Consider the following 17,748-nt stretch of genomic DNA (forward strand, 5'->3'; position numbering starts at 1 on the left):
CTGCGGTCGAACTCACAGGTGCACTTAACCCCCATGTGGCCCGGCTCCAGGCAGCGGAAGCACCTCATTGGTCTTGGGCTGAGGAGCCTCGCTCTTGCCGATGTCCATCCGACCTGGACCCTGCCGGAGCCGGCCACCTTTTTTGCAGCGGTGACGGGACAGCTCACCCAGAGGGAGCCGTCTCCCCGCGGACCGACCACGACTCTGCCGCATTTAACTGCTTCGGAGGAGCACCCTCCCTCCTTGGCAATGGCCTCCGCCACCTCAAAGGCGTCAGCCGAATCGTCCAACCCTGTGATGCGGATTTCCGCCCGCTTCACAGGCCTGGCGACCCGGACCGCCTCGGGGCTCAGGACCTCCTTTAGCTTATTAGCCAAGGAGTCCGCCTTCTCGGCTGAGGCCTCACCCCCAACCTCCAGCATGCGTGCCCCGGTTGCGGTCCTGCGGAACCTCAAGCTGTCGATCTTGAGGTCCGCAAGACGGACACGCTGCTTGGCGTCGGAGAGGATGGACGCGTACGTCACACCCCTCTCCTCCGCCCCCGGTGCCAGGGTGAGCGTCACCGCTGCAGTTTTGGGCGCGCGGAGCCTCACTTTTGCGCGCGCCGTGGGCTGGGCCTTTTGCGGCTCCTTCGCGCCTTTGGCCGCCTTAGCCTTGGCCTTGGCCTTTCGGCCAACGACTGCCGTCCAGGGCAGCTCCTCCGGTGTGGAGGCAGGCTGACGCCGTGCCTCTGCTGCCTCCTGCGCAGCCAGGCTTTTCTTCTTGCTTTTCCCCTTCTTTCCCGAAGAAGGGGGAGCAGAAGAGGCCTGGCTGGTCGTGGGAGCCTCTTTGGCGGGCTTTGGCTTTGCGCCTGGCCCTGCCATGGGGCGGGCACTGCCGCTTGTGGGAGCGACCGGGGCCCCCGCTGGCTCTTTGGGAGCAGGGTTTGCCCTGGCAGCTTTGGCGTCTGCTGCAAGTGGCGGCCGTCGACGGGGTTCCGGCAGGAGGCGGTCCTCAATGCCGGCCAGTCTAGCGTTCAGCATAGTGCCGAACGCTTCGACATTCGCCCGAGAGACCTCCTCCAACAGTTGCCGGAGACCTGGCTCTGGATGTTGTTGAGCTGGTCGCTGCCGCAACTCCTGGAGGTCGCGGCGCAGGTCAGCGACCTCCTTCCTCAACTGGGAGTTCGCGGCTTCCAGCCGCGTAACTTCATCCGACATTGTCCGGGCCCTGATCTGGGACATTGCGTCCTGGATGCCCTTTACGGCGTCCTTCAGGGCCCGAACGTACGTCCCCTTAAGTTGAGAGGACCTGGTGGCGACCATCGTAATGGTCTCCAGCGAGGTCCTCACAACATTAGTTAGGGCAGCGGACGTCTGCTGCTCTTCCTCCTCCTGAGTCGTTGGTTGGGGGCTGGGCTGTAGAGAGGCCCTAGCCTCCCTAGCTCCTCGAGCCACGTCAGCGACCTCCGCTTCGGCCACAAGCCGGAGACTCTCCGCAAGCTCCCGGTTGTATGCGGCCCTGGCTGCGGCCAGGCCCACATACTTCCCGGTAGAGGGCGGGCGTCCTCTCCCTCTCTTCGATCTTAGAGCGTCCCTTTCAAGGGGCGACCCAGCCGAGTCTCCCGAGTCGTCCTCCATGTCAAGGTCTGATCGGTTCCTTTTCAGGAACCGTTTTCCGACCGACAACTCTGACCCCACTGTTACCATACTAGCACAGGAGGAGTCGTCGTCCGAGTCCATAGACTCCTCCTCCCGGCTAGCGGGCTTTGCGGTGACTGGCGAGTCGCAGCGCGTCAACACTACGCTCAGTCGGCGCCCCTTCTCGACTTCGAGTAGCCGATCCTTGCCGCTAAGGATCGGCTCTCCGGAGTCAACTCCCTTCTCCTCTGTCCCCTTCCGGAGACGGCTGGCGCAAGCGCCTAGGCCAGGGCCCTGCAACGCTTCCGGGGTGGTGGTTCCCGGTTGCATCGCAGGGTGCCCCGCGGACTTAGTGCCCGCTTTGCGGCCGCAAATCGTCAGTGCCGGAGCACGCTTTTGTTTTCTTTCTCCTTCTTCTTCTCCCATTCCTGCTTCTCTGCCTCCTCCTTTCAGCTCCGAAAATTCGGCTATATTATATTTTGAAGATTCCATTTTTAGACCCACGAGTATGGGGGAAAGGGTGGTCCATCCGGGCAGTGCCCCCTGTACCCGGATAACCCTAATACCGCTGGGGTGCGGGAGGTGCCCCAGGGTTGGTCGCTAGCTGGCGGAGAATACCCCCTCCGCCACCTTCCGGCGCCCCGACGCCGCGCGAAGGCCCGAAGGCACCTCAACGCCGGGACTTTGGGGGTTTTTTATTGAGGTTGGCTCCTCTTGGGCCGGCCGACCAAGGCAAGCCCCTTGGTCCTGGTAGGCCGCGAGACATGTCCACGACACCTAACCAGGATAACAAGTTTGGCGACGGTGGCCGAAGCCTGTCCGACGGGCATGTATTCATGGCCGCCGAACCCGTCACCGACGGCGCCTCGCGCCTCCTCCTCCAGGTGGATTTTTTAAAGAGGTTGTCTCCTCGCGGCCCCCCCCACTTGCGTGGGAGCGGCCCCCACGCCTCGGAATACCGAGGGTTGCGGGTGGCCCGACGGCCGCCGTGCAATACGAACGACCGCCGCGCGCAGGCGAAACGCCCCCTCCTGGCGGTTTTTTACAGAGGTTGTCTCCTCGCGGCCCCCTCCACTCAATGTGGAAGCGGCCCCCGACCCCTTTGGCGCCCCACCACAAAGCGCTAAGGGGTTACGGGTTGCGCAGCGATGGACTTTGCCACCGCCGCGCTGGATTCTTCTTAGCTTCACTGCATCATTGGGCTAAAGCGGCACCCGCCGATGCAGCTACTGAGCCCCCCCGCCACGACAAGGCGAGAATCCATTGGGGGGGAACCTAACCTTTTTTTTTTTTTTTTTTTTTTTTTTTTTTTTTTAACGTTGGGAAATGCGTTACGCATACCACGCCGCCCGGGGGGACGACGTGGTTATGTGGGACTCCCCGGGAAACCCGGTATACCCACTAAAACCCAACGGTGTTCCTCCTCGCCGCCATGTGGCGGGGATGCGGGAACGCAATTGCACACAACCGCGTCCCCGCCGGCGGATGCCCTCTTGGGCCCAGCGCCTATGGGGGCGCATCAAGCGCCTCCCCCACCGCCGAGGGCTGCCCGGAACACTTGGGCAGCCCTACAGCACGGGACCTATGTTGTGGACGGCGGTCCCCCGACCACCGTCCACAGGTCCCCGTCAAGGTGGAGCTGGATCCGTTTATCCAACGGTATCCATCCGCTCCACCCCGGCCTTCTTGGCCTTGGCCTTGGTCTTTTTGGCCTTGCGTTTCCCTTTCGGTTTAGGGACGCCTGGGGCCTGGTTTCCCGGCTTGTTTGCCGCGGAAACACATCCTGCTCCACCGATTGCGTGCGTCGCCGGCTTGCCCGCAGTCTCGCAAACTGGGCAGTGGGGCTCGGCATCACAATCTCGTGCCCTGTGGTTCGGTTGACCGCAGCGGAAGCACAGTTGGCTGCGGTCGAACTCACAGGTGCACTTGACACCCATGTGGCCCGGCTCCAGGCAGCGGAAGCACCTCATAGGTCTTGGGCTGAGGAGCCTCGCTCTTGCCGTGGTCCACCCGACCTGGACTCGGCCGGAGCCGGCCACCTTTTTGGCCGCGGTGGCGGGGCAACTTACCCAAAGGGAGCCGTCTCCCCGCGGACCGACCACGATCCTGCCACACTTTATTGCGTCGGAGGAGCACCCTCCCTCCTTCGCAATGGCCTCCGCCACCTCAAAGGCATCGGCCGAGTCGTCCAGCCCCGTGATGCGGATTTCCGCCCGCTTCACAGGCCTGGCGACCCGGACCGCCTCAGGGCTCAGGACCTCCCTGAGCTTCCTGGCCAAGGAGTCCGCCTTCTCGGCCGAGGCCTCACCCCCGACCTCCAGCATGCGAGCCCCGGTCGCTGTCTTGCGGAACCCCAAGCTGCCGATCCCGAGGTCCGCAAGACGGACACGCTGCTTGGCGTCAGTGAGGATCGACGCATATGTGACGCCCCTCTCTTCGGCCCCTGGAACCAAGGTGAGCGTCACTGCAGCGGTTTTGGGCGTGCGGAGCCTCACCTTCGCGCGCGCCGTGGACTGGGCCTTTGGCGGCTCTTTGGCCGCTTTGGCCGCCTTGGCCTTAGCCTTGGCCTTTCGGCCAACGACTGCCGTCCACGGAAGCTCCTCCGGGGCGGAGGCAGGCTGACGCCGTGCCTCTGCTGCCTCCTGTGCAGCCAGGCTCTTCTTCTTGCTCTTCCCCTTCTTTCCCGAAGAAGGGGGAGCAGAAGAGACCTGGCTGTTCGTGGGAGCCTCTTTGGCGGGCTTTGGCTTTACGCCTGGCCCTGCCATGGGGCGGCCACTACCGCTTGCCGAGGCGACCGGGGCCCCTGCTGGCGCAGAGTGAGCAGGGTCTGCCTTGGCGCCTCTAACGTCCGCTGCGAGCGGAGGTCTCCTACGCGGCTCCGGGAGGAGACGGTCTTCGATCCCGGCCAACCGAGCGTTCAGCATATTGCCGAACATCTCAGCGTTGGCGCGGGCTGTCTCCTCCAGTATCTGCCGGAGGCTTGACTCCGAGCTCTGAGGCTGGGAGGGTCGCTGCCGCAACTCTTGCAAGTCGCGGCGCAGATCGGCGACTTCCCTCGTGAGCTTGGAGTTAGCGGCCTCCAGCCGCATGACCTCTTCGGACATCGTCCGCTCCCTAATTTGGGACACGGCCTCCTGAATGCCCCTCACCGCATCCTTTAGGGCCCGGACGTATGTGCCCTTAAGTTGTGAAGACTTCGTGGCAACCATAGTTATGGTCTCCAGCGAAGTCTTCACAATGCCGGCTAACGCAGCGCTCGTCTGCTCCTCCTCTTGAGTTCCCAAGTGGGGGCTGGGCTGTAAAGAGGCCCTAGCCTCCCTCAGGTTCCGGGCCATTCCGGCCACCTCTGCTTCCGCCTCAAGCCGCAGACTTTCGGCCAACTCCTGGTTGTATGCCGCCCTGGCTGCGGCCAAACCGACATACTTGCCAGTGGAGGAGGGGCGGCCTCTTCCCCTTTTGGATCTGTGGCCCGCCCCCTCGAGGGGCGACCCAAGCGAATCCGTGTCTTCCGCCTCAGGGTCCGACCGGTTCCTTTTCAGGAACAGCCTTCTCGATCCCGACATCTCCGACCCCACCGTCACCATGCTAGCGCAGGAGGAGTCGTCCGAGTCTAGCATTGACTCATCCTCCCGGCCAGCGCGCCTCGCGGTGACAGGCGAGTCGCAGCGCGTTAGCACCACGCTCAGTCGTCTCTCTTTCTCGATTTCGGGTGCCCGATCCCTGCCGCTAAGGATCGGCCTCCCGGAGTCGTCTTCTCCCTCGTCTGTCCCTTTACAGGGACGAGTGGCGCAAGCGCCTAAGCCAGGGCGCTGCAGCGCTTCCGGGGTGGTGGATCCCGGTTGCGCCACAGTATGCCCCGCGAACTTAGTGTTCGCATGAAGGCCGGTTACCAACTGTGCCTGAGCACGCCTATTAAATACTCCCGTTCCATCATCTTTTCGCCCTATCTTTCTCAGCTCCGACGCATCGACTGTATTAGAATTGAAATTGTCCATTTTTAGTCCCACGAGTATGGGGGAAAGGGTGGTCCATCCGGGCAGTGCCCCCTGTACCCGGATAACCCTAATACCGCTGGGGTGCGGGAGGTGCCCCAGGGTTGGTCGCTAGCTGGCGGAGAATACCCCCTCCGCCACCTTCCGGCGCCCCGACGCCGCGCGAAGGCCCGAAGGCACCTCAACGCCGGGACTTTGGGGGTTTTTTATTGAGGTTGGCTCCTCTTGGGCCGGCCGACCAAGGCAAGCCCCTTGGTCCTGGTAGGCCGCGAGACATGTCCACGACACCTAACCAGGATAACAAGTTTGGCGACGGTGGCCGAAGCCTGTCCGACGGGCATGTATTCATGGCCGCCGAACCCGTCGCCGACGGCGCCACGCGCCCTCCTCCTCCGGGTGGATTTTTTAAAGAGGTTGTCTCCTCGCGGCCCCCCCCACTTGCGTGGGAGCGGCCCCCACGCCTCGGAATACCGAGGGTTGCGGGTGGCCCGACGGCCGCCGTGCAATACGAACGACCGCCGCGCGCAGGCGAAACGCCTCCTCCCGGCGGTTTTTTACAGAGGTTGTCTCCTCGCGGCCCCCTCCACTCAATGTGGAAGCGGCCCCCGACCCCTTTGGCGCCCCACCACAAAGCGCTAAGGGGTTACGGGTTGCGCAGCGATGGACTTTGCCACCGCCGCGCTGGATTCTTCTTAGCTTCACTGCATCATTGGGCTAAAGCGGCACCCGCCGATGCAGCTACTGAGCCCCCCCGCCACGACAAGGCGAGAATCCATTGGGGGGGGGGGGGAACCTAACCTAACCTAACCTAACCTAACCTAACCTTTTTTTTTTTTTTTTTTTTACGTTGGAAAATGCGTTACGCATACCACGCCGCCCGGGGGGACGACGTGGTTATGTGGGACTCCCCGGGTGTCGCCACCCGGTATACCCACTAAAAACCAACGGTGTTCCTCCTTGCCGCCATGTGGCGAGGACACGGGAACGCAGCTGCACACAACCGCGTCCCCGCCGGCGGATGCCCATACGGGCCCAACGCCCATGGGAGCGCGTCTAGCGCCTCCCCCTCCGCCGAGGGCTGCCCCGGAACACTGGGGAGCCCTACGGCACGGGACCTATGTTGTGGACGGCGGTCCCCCGACCACCGCCCACAGGTCCCCGTCAAGGCGGCGCACGGTCAATAGTGACCAGGTGCGCCAGGCGCCGCCTTCCTGGTCGTCTGCGGCGCATCGGGAGTGAGTCAGCGGAGTTCTCCCGCTCTCGCTCCGCCGCTTCCTTCTCAGACAACACTGCGTCTGAGAAGGTGACGACCGCATTCCAGGCCGTTTCACTGCCCACCATGGCCATGATCATGGCGGGCAGTGAGAGGTCCGCCCCTATCACCGCAGACAAGGCAGCGCGAGGGACCGCCCAAGCGGGGCACTCCTCGCGGGTGTGCCGTGCCGTGTCCACGGTGTTGCCCACGCAGTGATGGCAGTCTGCGGTGGGTTCCCTGCCAACCACCCCAAACAGATACTCACCGAAGCACCCGTGCCCGGTGAGGAGCTGCGTGAGGTGGTAGGTGGGAGCGCCTGGGCACTCAATCCAATCCCGCAGAACGGGTCGGATTGCCGCAACCAAATCCCGGCTGGCATCCGGGGTCTCCAGCTCCTCCTTCCATTGCTGGAAGAGGATAGTGCGGGCCTCCTCCCTCCATTGTGCTACCTCCCGAGGAGGCGGGAGATCGCCGTTGGAGTTGGCGTCAGCGCGCCGCCTGTACACTGCCGCGAGAACTCGCGCCTCTAGCTCCCACGGCGGACTGCCCGCTATTAGACAGGCCGCCGTGTACGACACTGTACGGTATGCCCGGGCCACCCTGAGTGCCATGACCCGCTGCGGTCGCCGCAGTAGGGTCCGATTTCGGGCGCTCAGGGACTCCGACCATATAGGCGCACCGTACAGCGCCATGGAGCGGATGACCCCCATGTACAGGCGGCGGCATGATCCTCCTGGACCCCTCATGTTGGGGAGCACACCTCCGAGCGCTCCGGCTGCAGCCACCAATTTTGGGGCCAAGCGCCGGAAGTGCTCCTGGAAACTCCATCTGCCATCGAGGACGAGTCCCAGGTACTTCATCGTCGACCCGATGGCGATGGAGGTTCCGCCGACCACAATGTGGGCATTCGGCGGTGGTGCGTTCCGCGGCCCATGGAACGCCAGCGCCTCCGATTTGTGGAGGGCCACCTCGAGCCCGAGATGTCGAATCCGACTCACCACCTGCGCCACTCCGGCCGTGGCGAGAACGCCGGCCTCCCGGTGGGTGCTGCCGCGGGCCGACACGAGAGTGTCGTCGGCGTAACAAGTTACGCTGACCCCCCGCAAAGTGGCCCCGCGCAACACCCAGTCAACCTTTTTTTTTTTTTTTTTTTTTTTTTTTTTTTTTTTTAACGAGGAGAAATCCATCATGGATACCCAGCCGCCCGGGGAAAGCGACTGGGTTATGTGAGACTCCTACTCACTAAAACTCCTCGGTGTTCCACTTCCTTCGCCGATTGACGGGTGTCCGGGGACGTTGGCACACTCTTCCGTGCACCCGCCGGCGTTGTCCGATTCGGACACTCCCTGAATTCAGGATGGGAGGAGCTGTCCACCCTGAACCTCCAATGTTATGTGATCTGCCGGGAACACTCGGCAGACCACATCCTCCCTGAGCCCTAGATGGAATCGAGCGACGGAATTTCCCCGCTTCCGTCGCCCGAGGGCTTGGCTAACTAGGCAAGAGTTGGCGAGCAAATACCCCCCTTCTCCGCCCAGTACGCCTTCGTCGGATAGGATCCGAGAGGGGGTCGTCCTCTCGGGTCCGTTCGGCAGCCTCCTTCTGTGCCACCACGTCCTCACAGAAGGAGACCATCGCCTCCCACGCTCTCTTGCTGCCAACCATGGCGTTGACCACGGCTGGCAGCGAGAGGTCGTTGCCGACTATCGCAGCAAGCGTCGCTCGCTGTTGCGCCCACGCCGGACAGACCCCCAGCGTGTGGTCAGCAGTGTCATCACTGCAGGCGCAGTGATGGCAGACCGCTAGTGGCTCCCTGCCGGCTATGTGGCACAGATATCTGCCGAAGCTGCCATGCCCCGACAGAATCTGCACCAGCCTGAAGGTGAGCGAACCATGGCGTCGGTTCACCCACTCCTTTAGGACTGGGCGAACCGCCGCCACAGTCCGCAAGCCAGCACACGGCTCATTCAACCGCTGCCTCCATCTCTGCAGCAGGTTTTGTTGAGCGAGTTTTCGCCAATGGGCCAGGTCGAATTCTGGCTCGTCCTCTTGCGCCTTCGCCTCCGCGCATCTCGCATAAACCTCCGCGAGAACCTCAGCGTCGAGGTCCCACGGAGGCGTGCCCGCAAGGACACACGCTGCCTCGTGCGAGATCGTGCGGTATCCTCGGATGACTCTGACTGCCATGACCCGCTGTGCACGATACAGCAGGGTCTTATTCGGGCTAGTCAGAGCCCCGACCCACACCGGTGCGCCGTAAAGCGCCATCGAGCGTACCACACCAGTGTACAGACGACGGCAGGTAGCACTCGGTCCTCCCAGATTCGGCAGTAACCTCCCGAGAGCAGACGCCGCACTGACAAGTTTGGGGGCTAGTCTGCGGAAGTGTTCCCGGAAATTCCACTTCGGATCAAGATAAAGTCCCAGATATTTCATCTGAGGCTTTACCTCGATCCGACAGCCACCAATCACAATGCTGGCGCCTGCAGGTGGACCCCTCCGAGGGCCGTGAAAGCACAAGGCCTCGGTTTTGTTGAGGGCCACCCTTAGGCCCAACGCCTCAATACGCTCAACCACGCGCTGGACACCAGTTGTGGCAAGAGCCGCCGCCTCTTCATAGTTCTCCCCTCGGGCTGTGACCAGAGTATCGTCTGCGTAGCACACGATATTAAGACCCGAGGGAAGATCACCCCGCAGGATCCAGTCAAACCCGATGTTCCACAGGAGTGGCCCTAGGACCGACCCCTGCGGAACACCGCATCTGACAGCCCGACGATGGAGAGAGCCATCCCGCCCAGCATAGAGGACCTCCCTGTTCTGCAGGTAGACCCCGATTAATCTCCGTAAGTATTGAGGCAATCGATGGAATCGAATTGCCTCGAGGATACTGCCAAATGGCAGGGAATTGAATGCATTGGCGATGTCCAGGGACACCGCCAACAACACACCGCCAGAGGCAACCGCTTCCTCCGAGTGAGCCTTGACGCGCAAGATCGCGTCAATCGTTGATCGGCTCACCCGGAACCCGAATTGGCTGTCCGACAAATCGGGGCCTACGTTGGACAGATGTTGGGTGATACGGGAAGCGATGATACGCTCAAAGAGCTTTCCCGTATCGTCCAGCAGAACTATAGGGCGGTAGGCAGAGGGAGATTCTGCCGGGCGCCCATCCTTCTTGAGAAGGACCAATCGTCCTTCCTTCCAACAGGTCGGGAATTGACCCGACGCCAGACATGCGTCGAGAAGCTCGGCTAGGTGAGCCCCCAACTTGTCCAGCGCCAAAGCCAAAACCCGGCCTGGGACTCCGTCTGGTCCGGGCGCGGTGTTTTTGGCCCGTAACCTTGTCGCAGCTGCGCGAATCTCCAGCAACCTTAGCGGAGGAACCTCTTCAGCCTCATCTTCTTCCTGAGGGAAGTCCGCCATTGCTGGGGGAGCGTGATCGGGGCTGTCCGGGAACAGAGCCGTCACCACATCCTCCAGCAGTTGAGGCTGTAGGGTTTCCGTTATCGGGGGCGCCTGTGGGCGAAATTTGCATCTCGCCGCACGATACGGACGTCCCCACGGATCCCTGTTGAGGTCCTCCAGCATTTCCTGCCTGGAAATGGTTTTGGACTTGCTGATAGCCAGTTGAAGAGATTTCTTCGACTGGCTATAGATGTTGTGGAGCAAGTCCTCCATTTCTCCGTTGCGAGCTTGGAGCCTTCGGTATCTGGTGAACTCTCGACGCGCCGCAACGCAAGCTTCGCGCAGATCAGCTATATCTTGAGTCCACCAGTATACCGCACGCCTAGGGGGCCGCCTCTTGGCTCGAGGCATTGCCGCGTCGCACAGCTGCGTCAGAGCCTCCCTAAATTTGACAGCACCCTCGTGCACCTCTGCCGGGTCTACAGGCTGCATGGTCCATGCCTGGACAATAGCAGCCTCCTCCAGCAGCTCCTCGTTGAGGCGCACGAGCGACCATCTCGGGAAGACCGATGGTCTGGCTTCCCGTTCCCGACGGGAGTTGGTGTCACCGGCTGAGGTGGAGACCTCGAACGTAAGGTAGCGGTGGTCCGATAGAGTCTCCACATCATCCAGCACCCGCCAGTTTGACACGCGCGATGCTATTGCAGGGCTAGCGAACGTTAAGTCCACTATGGACCCGCTCTGCCGTCGCACCCACGTGTCAGTTGAGCCGCTATTTAGCAGCACGAGACCGCACAGTGCCGCCCACTCCTCAACCGCCTCGCCGCGGCCGTCTGTCTCCGGGGATCCCCATGCTGTACTATGAGCATTAAAGTCGCCAAGTACAATCACTTTGTGCTGAGTCGTTCTCCTGACAGCGGTTCCCAGGCGATCCAGGAACAGCTGGTACTCAGCCAAAGGAGCATTGGGAGAGAAGTAAACCCCGAAGATCAGACTGTCGCCCCAAAAGACGGAGACAAATCCGAGATCTCTATCCCGGACGGATAAGGGCAAGGAGCCCAGGCCGGTCGCCACAGTGATCGCCACGGAGTTCCGCGTGTCGCCAACCCAGTTGGGCTGGGGAGACACGTAGTATGGCTCCGTGATGACCAGTACGTCGATGGACCTCTGCAACATGGTTTGCATGACCAAGTCCTGCGCACCAGTGCAGTGGTTGACGTTGGCAAGTAGATAGCGGTGTCCTGCCATTACTAACCGGTCGCCATCGCCTCCTGTGGCGGCTCCCTCGAGATTTGGCTAGGGGCTGGGGTCCTGGCAGTCCCTTTCTTGCCACGCTTCGGCCGAGCGCACTTCCGACCCCCAGTTGCGTGGTTTGCAGGTTTCCCTGCAGCCTTGCAAATGGGGCAGTGGAGGTCGCCGGTACATGTCGACGACATGTGTCCCTCCTGTCCGCACCGGAAGCAGTTCCGGCTGCGGTCTATTTGCGATTGGCACTGGAGCCCAGTATGCCCAATTTCGAAGCATTTATAACACTTCATTGGCCTAGGCCCCAGTGCTCGCACCCGGGCTGCGCTCCATCCGACTAGGAGTCTCCCACCGTCCACTAGTATTTTGGCCGCTTCGACAGGGCACTCTACGAGCGCGCTGCCCACGCCAAATACTCCGACCCTTATAGGCCCGACTCTAACGTGCTCAGCAGAGCATTTCCCAGCCTCTACCACAGCAGCTGTGATACTCTCCGCTGAGGTAGAGTCATCCAACCCTGAAATGAGCACGTCCGCGCATCTCATAGGGCGAGCCACCCTTACGGTCTCCGGGAGGACCTCTCTAAGCTTCGCTGCGAGGAGCTCGGCCTTGTCCCCACTCTCCTTTCCGGGGATTTCAAGGACCCGAGCCCCCGTGGCAGCCCTTCTGAAATGGAGACCATCAATCCCAAGTTGTTTGAGGTCCACCTCTAGCCTCGCCTTTGTGAGGACTTTGGCATATGTCATGCCCTCCTCACTTGCTTCTGGCCGTAAGGTCAGGGTTACCGCCGCGGATCTTGGAGGGCGCAAAAGAGCCTTAGCCTTCCCATTGCCTCTCACCTCACTTGGCCTTGCCTTTCCGCGCGGCCTTGTAGTGCCTACATGGCTCGCCGGAGGCTGGCTGGGAGTAGTCTGGGCTGTGGGTGCGGCTTCGGCTTTGCGCGCCTTTTTGCCCTTCTTGCCCTTCCGCACCACCTCGCTCCACGTCTCCACTGGTGGCTGCGTCCCCTGTGAAGGGGTCGCTTTGCCACGTGTGGGCGTTGGGGTGGGAGGGTCAGCCGTGGTCGCAGCCTTTTTGGCTGCCTTTGCAGTCGGAGCTTTGGCTGCCTTGGCAGTTGAGGCTTTGGCTGCATTGGCAGTTGAGGCTTTGGCTCCACTTGCCTGCGAAGCAAGCTTATTCAGGTCCGCTTGTAGGGGCGGACGGAACGCCGACGGTGGGAGTAGGCGGCTTTCCAGCCTGGCCAGCTTGATATCGATCATATGATCAATATCACTCAGTATGGCTGACCGCTGATCCGCCATACTCCCTTCCTCCGATTGCGAAACGCACGCATCGGTGCGTGTGCGCTCCGCGGAGAGACGTCCAAGATCCTCTCGGAGCTTGAACATTTCTTCGCCGAGACTTTCCACCCTTCTGCGTAACTCTGCGTTTTCGGAGCGCAGAACCTTCACCTCCTCGTCGCAGGTCCTCTCTGACAATGCTGCCACGGCTTGCTCGATCTGCGTGGCAGCTTTCTTAAGGGCGCTGACAAACGTGCCCTTGAGATTCTTAGATCTTCGAGCGACCTCTAAGATGACTTTGACGCCGCTCTCCACCCTTTTCTCGAGAGAGTCTGCGGGCACTGCTGCGAGCTCTCTGGTCGATTGTAGGACCTCTGTCTCGTCCTGTAACTCCAGTTCAGCTCGTTGTGCGCTGACCAGGGCCTCCTTAGCCTTTGCAAGGCCGACGTAGTGCCCAGTGGTGGGCGGTCTACCTCTGCCTCGCTTGGCAGTGCTCTTTGGAGCGATAACAGAGCTAGCACACGACTCGCCACTACTATCAGGCTCCGGGGCACTCCTCTTTTTACGCCGCTTTTCACCAGCGACGGATCCTCCATCAGAAAAGGAGATGGCAGTGTCCATCCCGGAGCAGTCAGATTCTGACTCCGACATGAGCACCACCGTCCCCTCCACTGGCCTTTGCAGGTCTTTCGCCCCTTTTTCCAGGCTTCCTCCAGCCATAGCCTTGTATGTGCTGGGTGCCTGAACCTTCAACCCCTGGTCCTTGCCGCTAGGAACCAGTGGTTCTGGGTCTTTCATCGACCCACGCTTCCCTATCCCCTTTCGGGGCGTTGCAGCCGCCACAGTGCAGCTACTTCTTTCAACAACAGAAGAGAGGGCCGCCCCCGGATTGGTGGTATCCGCAGGCAGTGCCTTCTCTTCTCCAGATCGCGCGCAATCATGTCCACTTTCGTCGCCAATGTCGTCAGAATACTCGGTCCGCTTTTTTGAAAATTTTAAATCCACTAACTCCACAACTGCTTTTTTTGACATTTAGATTTATTCCCACGAGTATGAGGGATCTAAAGAGTCCACCCGGGCAGTGCCCTCTGTGCCCGGGTAACCCTAATACATCTGGGGGGGCGGGCGGTACCCCAGTGTTGGCCGCTCGCTGCCGGAGATATCCTCTCCGCCACCTGCAACAGGCGCCTCACGCCGCGCAAGACCCGAAGGTGCCCCAACGCGAGACTTTGGAGATTTTTTAAGTGAGGTTTACTCCTCTCGGGGCCGGCCGGTTAAGGCAAGCCCCCCTGGCCCTGAGACATGCCGCGAGACATGACCACCGCAAGTCAGGGTAACAGGTTCGCCCGACTGTGGCCGAAGCCTGTCCGCCAGCCGTACATTGACGACTGACGAACCAGCCGCGCGAAGGCGGAATTCGCCTCCTCCCTGCGGATTTTTTATTGAGGTTGTCTCCTCGCGGCCCCCTTCACTTAGTGTGAAGGCGGCCCCCGTTCCTGCGACCCCACCAAGTGCAGGCTTACGGGTTGCCCGACGGTGGCCGAAGCCGTTGCCCGCCCAGAATGATCTGAGCGGACCCGCCGCGCGTTGGGTTCTACTTAGCTTCACTGTGGTGGTGAGATGGAAGCGGCATTTCCAGTCACCACCACAGCTACTGAGCCCCCCCGCCACGACAAGGCGAGAACCCATTGGGGGGGAACACCCAGTCAACCTAACCTAACCTAACCTAACCTAACCTAACCTAACCTAACCTAACCTAACCTAACCTAACCTAACCTAACCTAACCTAACCTAACCTTTTTTTTTTTTTTTTTTTTTTTTTTTAACGTTGGGAAATGCGTTACGCATACCACGCCGCCCGGGGGGACGACGTGGTTATGTGGGACTCCCCGGAAAAGCCGGTATACCCACTAAAACCCAACGGTGTTCCTCCTCGCCGCCATGTGGCGGGGACACGGGAACGCAGCTGCACACAACCGCGTCCCCGCCGGCGGATGCCCTCTTGGGCCCTGCGCCTATGGGGGCGCATCAAGCGCCTCCCCCACCGCCGAGGGCTGCCCGGAACACTTGGGCAGCCCTACAGCACGGGACCCATGTTGTGGACGGCGGTCCCCCGACCACCGTCCACGGGTCCCCGTTAGGGCGGAGCTCTGTCCATTCAAGGAACGGTGTCCATCTGCTCCGCCCCGGCCCTCTTGGCCTTGCGCTTTGGCCGCTTTGGCTTCGGCGCATTCTCCTGCGGGCTTTTGGCTGCCGGCTTGGCAGCAGAAATGCATCCGCTGCCACCGATGGAATGAGCCGCCGGTTTGCCTGCCGTCGCACAGACGGGGCAATGGGGCTCAGCCGTGCAGTCCCTCGCCTGATGGTCGGGTTGACCGCAGCGGAAGCACAGTCGGCTGCGGTCAACCTCGCAGGAGCACTTCACTCCGAGGTGCCCGGGCTCCAGGCAACGGTAGCACCGTGCCGGTCTGGAGTCGAGAAGCCTTACTCTGGCCGACGTCCACCCGACCAGTAGTCGGCCAGAGTCGGACAGCCTCTTGGCGGCCGCGACCGGACAGCTGATCCAGAGGGACCCGTCACCTCTCGGTCCGACGACGATCCGCCCATGCTTCACGTCGTCGACCGCGCAGCCTCCTTCCTTGGCCACAGCGTCGGCCACCTCAATGGCGTCGGCTGAGTCGTCCAGCCCAGTGACGCGGATTTCCGCGCGCTTCACTGGGCGGACGACCTTGACCGCGTCCGGGCTGAGGACCTCCCTCAGCTTCTTGGCGAGAGAGTCCGCCTTCGCCGCCGAGTTCTCCCCTCCGATCTCAAGCAGGCGCGCACCCGTCGCCGCTCTGCGGAACCGCATGTTGCTGATTCCGAGGTCAGCGAGGGAGACGCGCCGCTTGGCGTCGGAGAGGATCGAGGCGTATGTTACGCCTCTCTCCTCGACTCCGGGCACCAAGGTCAGCGATACCGCTGCCGTTCTTGGTGTCCGGAGCTTTGCCCTCTTCTGGGCCGTGGGCCGAGGCTTTGGCGGCTCTTTGGCCGCTTTGGCCGCTTTGGCCGCTTTGGCCGCTTTGGCCGCTTTGGCCGCCTTGTTCTTGGCCTTTCGGCCAACAACAGCGGTCCATGGCTCCGCCGTTGGTGCAGGGGGAGGCTGGCGCCGAGCCTCTGCTGCCTCCTGTGCAGCCAGGCTCTTCTTCTTGCTCTTCCCCTTCTTTCCCGAAGAAGCGGGAGCAGAAGACGCCTGGCTGTTTGCGGGAGCCTCTGTGGTGGCCTTTTTGTCGGGCTTTGTCACAGGCTGGCCACTACTTCTCGTAGAAGCGACCGGGGCCCCTGCTGGCGCAGACTGAGCAGGGTCTGCCCTGGCGCTTCTGGTGTCCACCGCAAGCGGAGGTCTCCGTCGTGGCTCTGGGAGGAGACGATCTTCGATCCCGGCCAACCGCGCGTTCAGCATGTTGCCGAACATCTCGGCGTTGGCACGGGCTGTCTCCTCCAGAAGCTGCCGGAGGCTTGGCTCCGAGCTCACGGGCTGGGATGGTCGCTGCCGCAACTCTTGCAAGTCGCGGCGCAGGTCGGCGACCTCCTTTGTGAGCTTGGAGTTAGCGGCCTCCAGCCGCATGACCTCCTCCGTCATCGTTCGATCCCTGATTTGGGACACGGCCTCTTGGATGCCCTTTACGGCATCCTTCAGGGCCCGAACGTAAGTCCCTTTCAATTGTGAAGACTTCGTGGCGACCATTGTAATGGTATCCAGCGAAGTCTTCACAATGCCGGCTAATGCAGCGCTCGTCTGCTCCTCCTCTTGGATTGCCATGTGGGGGCTGGGCTGTAAAGAGGCCCTAGCCTCCCTCAGGTTCCGAGCCATCCCTGCAACCTCAGCTTCTGCCTCAAGCCGGAGGCTCTCGGCCAGCTCCTGGTTGTATGCCGCCCTGGCTGCGGCCAGGCCGACATACTTACCGGTGGAGGAGGGGCGACCTCTCCCCCTTTTAGATCGGTGGCCTGCACCCTCGAAGGGCGACGCAGGCGAGTCCGACTCTTCGGCCTCAGGGTCAGACCGATTCCGTTTTAGGAACCGTTTCCTCGGGCCTGACAACTCCGACCCCACCGTCACCATGCTGGCGCAGGAGGAGTCGTCCGAGTCTAGCATAGACTCATCCTCCCGGCCAGCGGTCGTCGTGGTGACAGGTGTGGCGCAGCGTGATAGAACCACGCTGAGCCTTCTATCCTTCTCAACTACGGACAGCAGATCCTTGCCGCTTAGGATCGGCTGTCCGGAGTTGAGTTCCTTCTCCATGGTCCCCTTGCGGAGACGGGTGGCGCGAGCGCCTAGGCCAGGGCACTGTGCCGCTTCCGGGGTGGTGGATCCCGGTTGCGCCACAAGTTGCCCCGCGGACTTGGTGTCCGCATCAAGGCCGGTAAACGACAGTGCCTGAGCACGCTTTTCTCCTTCTCCTCCCTTCCTCGCTCCTTTACTCCCAACGTCCAGCTCCGAATTCTCGGCTTTGTTATTTTTTGAAAATTCCATTTTGAGTCCCACGATTATGGGGGAAAGGGTGGTCCATCCGGGCAGTGCCCCCTGTACCCGGATAACCCTAATACCGCTGGGGTGCGGGAGGTGCCCCAGGGTTGGTCGCTAGCTGGCGGAGAATACCCCCTCCGCCACCTTCCGGCGCCCCGACGCCGCGCGAAGGCCCGAAGGCACCTCAACGCCGGGACTTTGGGGGTTTTTTATTGAGGTTGGCTCCTCTTGGGCCGGCCGACCAAGGCAAGCCCCTTGGTCCTGGTAGGCCGCGAGACATGTCCACGACACCTGACCAGGATAACAAGTTTGGCGACGGTGGCCGAAGCCTGTCCGACGGGCATGTATTCATGGCCGCCGAACCCGTCACCGACGGCGCCACGCGCCTCCTCCTCCGGGTGGATTTTTTAAAGAGGTTGTCTCCTCGCGGCCCCCCCCACTTGTG

General features: G+C 61.8%; 1 protein-coding gene across 1 annotated transcript; it reads right to left on the reverse strand.

Annotated features, from left to right (window-relative positions):
• Nucleotides 1-11,521: 11,521 nt before the first annotated feature.
• On the reverse strand, nt 11,522-13,828 carry LOC126378713 (uncharacterized). Its single transcript, XM_050027092.1, has one exon. It carries the CDS (start codon nt 13,826-13,828, stop codon nt 11,522-11,524), a length of 2,307 nt encoding a protein of 768 aa, XP_049883049.1.
• Between the last annotated feature and the right edge of the window lie 3,920 nt (nt 13,829-17,748).

Source organism: Pectinophora gossypiella, chromosome 27, assembly GCF_024362695.1.
Source record: "Pectinophora gossypiella chromosome 27, ilPecGoss1.1, whole genome shotgun sequence".
NCBI classification, from domain to species: domain Eukaryota; kingdom Metazoa; phylum Arthropoda; class Insecta; order Lepidoptera; family Gelechiidae; genus Pectinophora; species Pectinophora gossypiella.

What these genes read in the sequence shown, in the direction of transcription:
- LOC126378713 (XM_050027092.1), bottom strand. Translation starts at nt 13,828, where the DNA reads ATGTCAAAAAAAGCAGTTGTGGAGTTAGTGGATTTAAAATTTTCAAAA.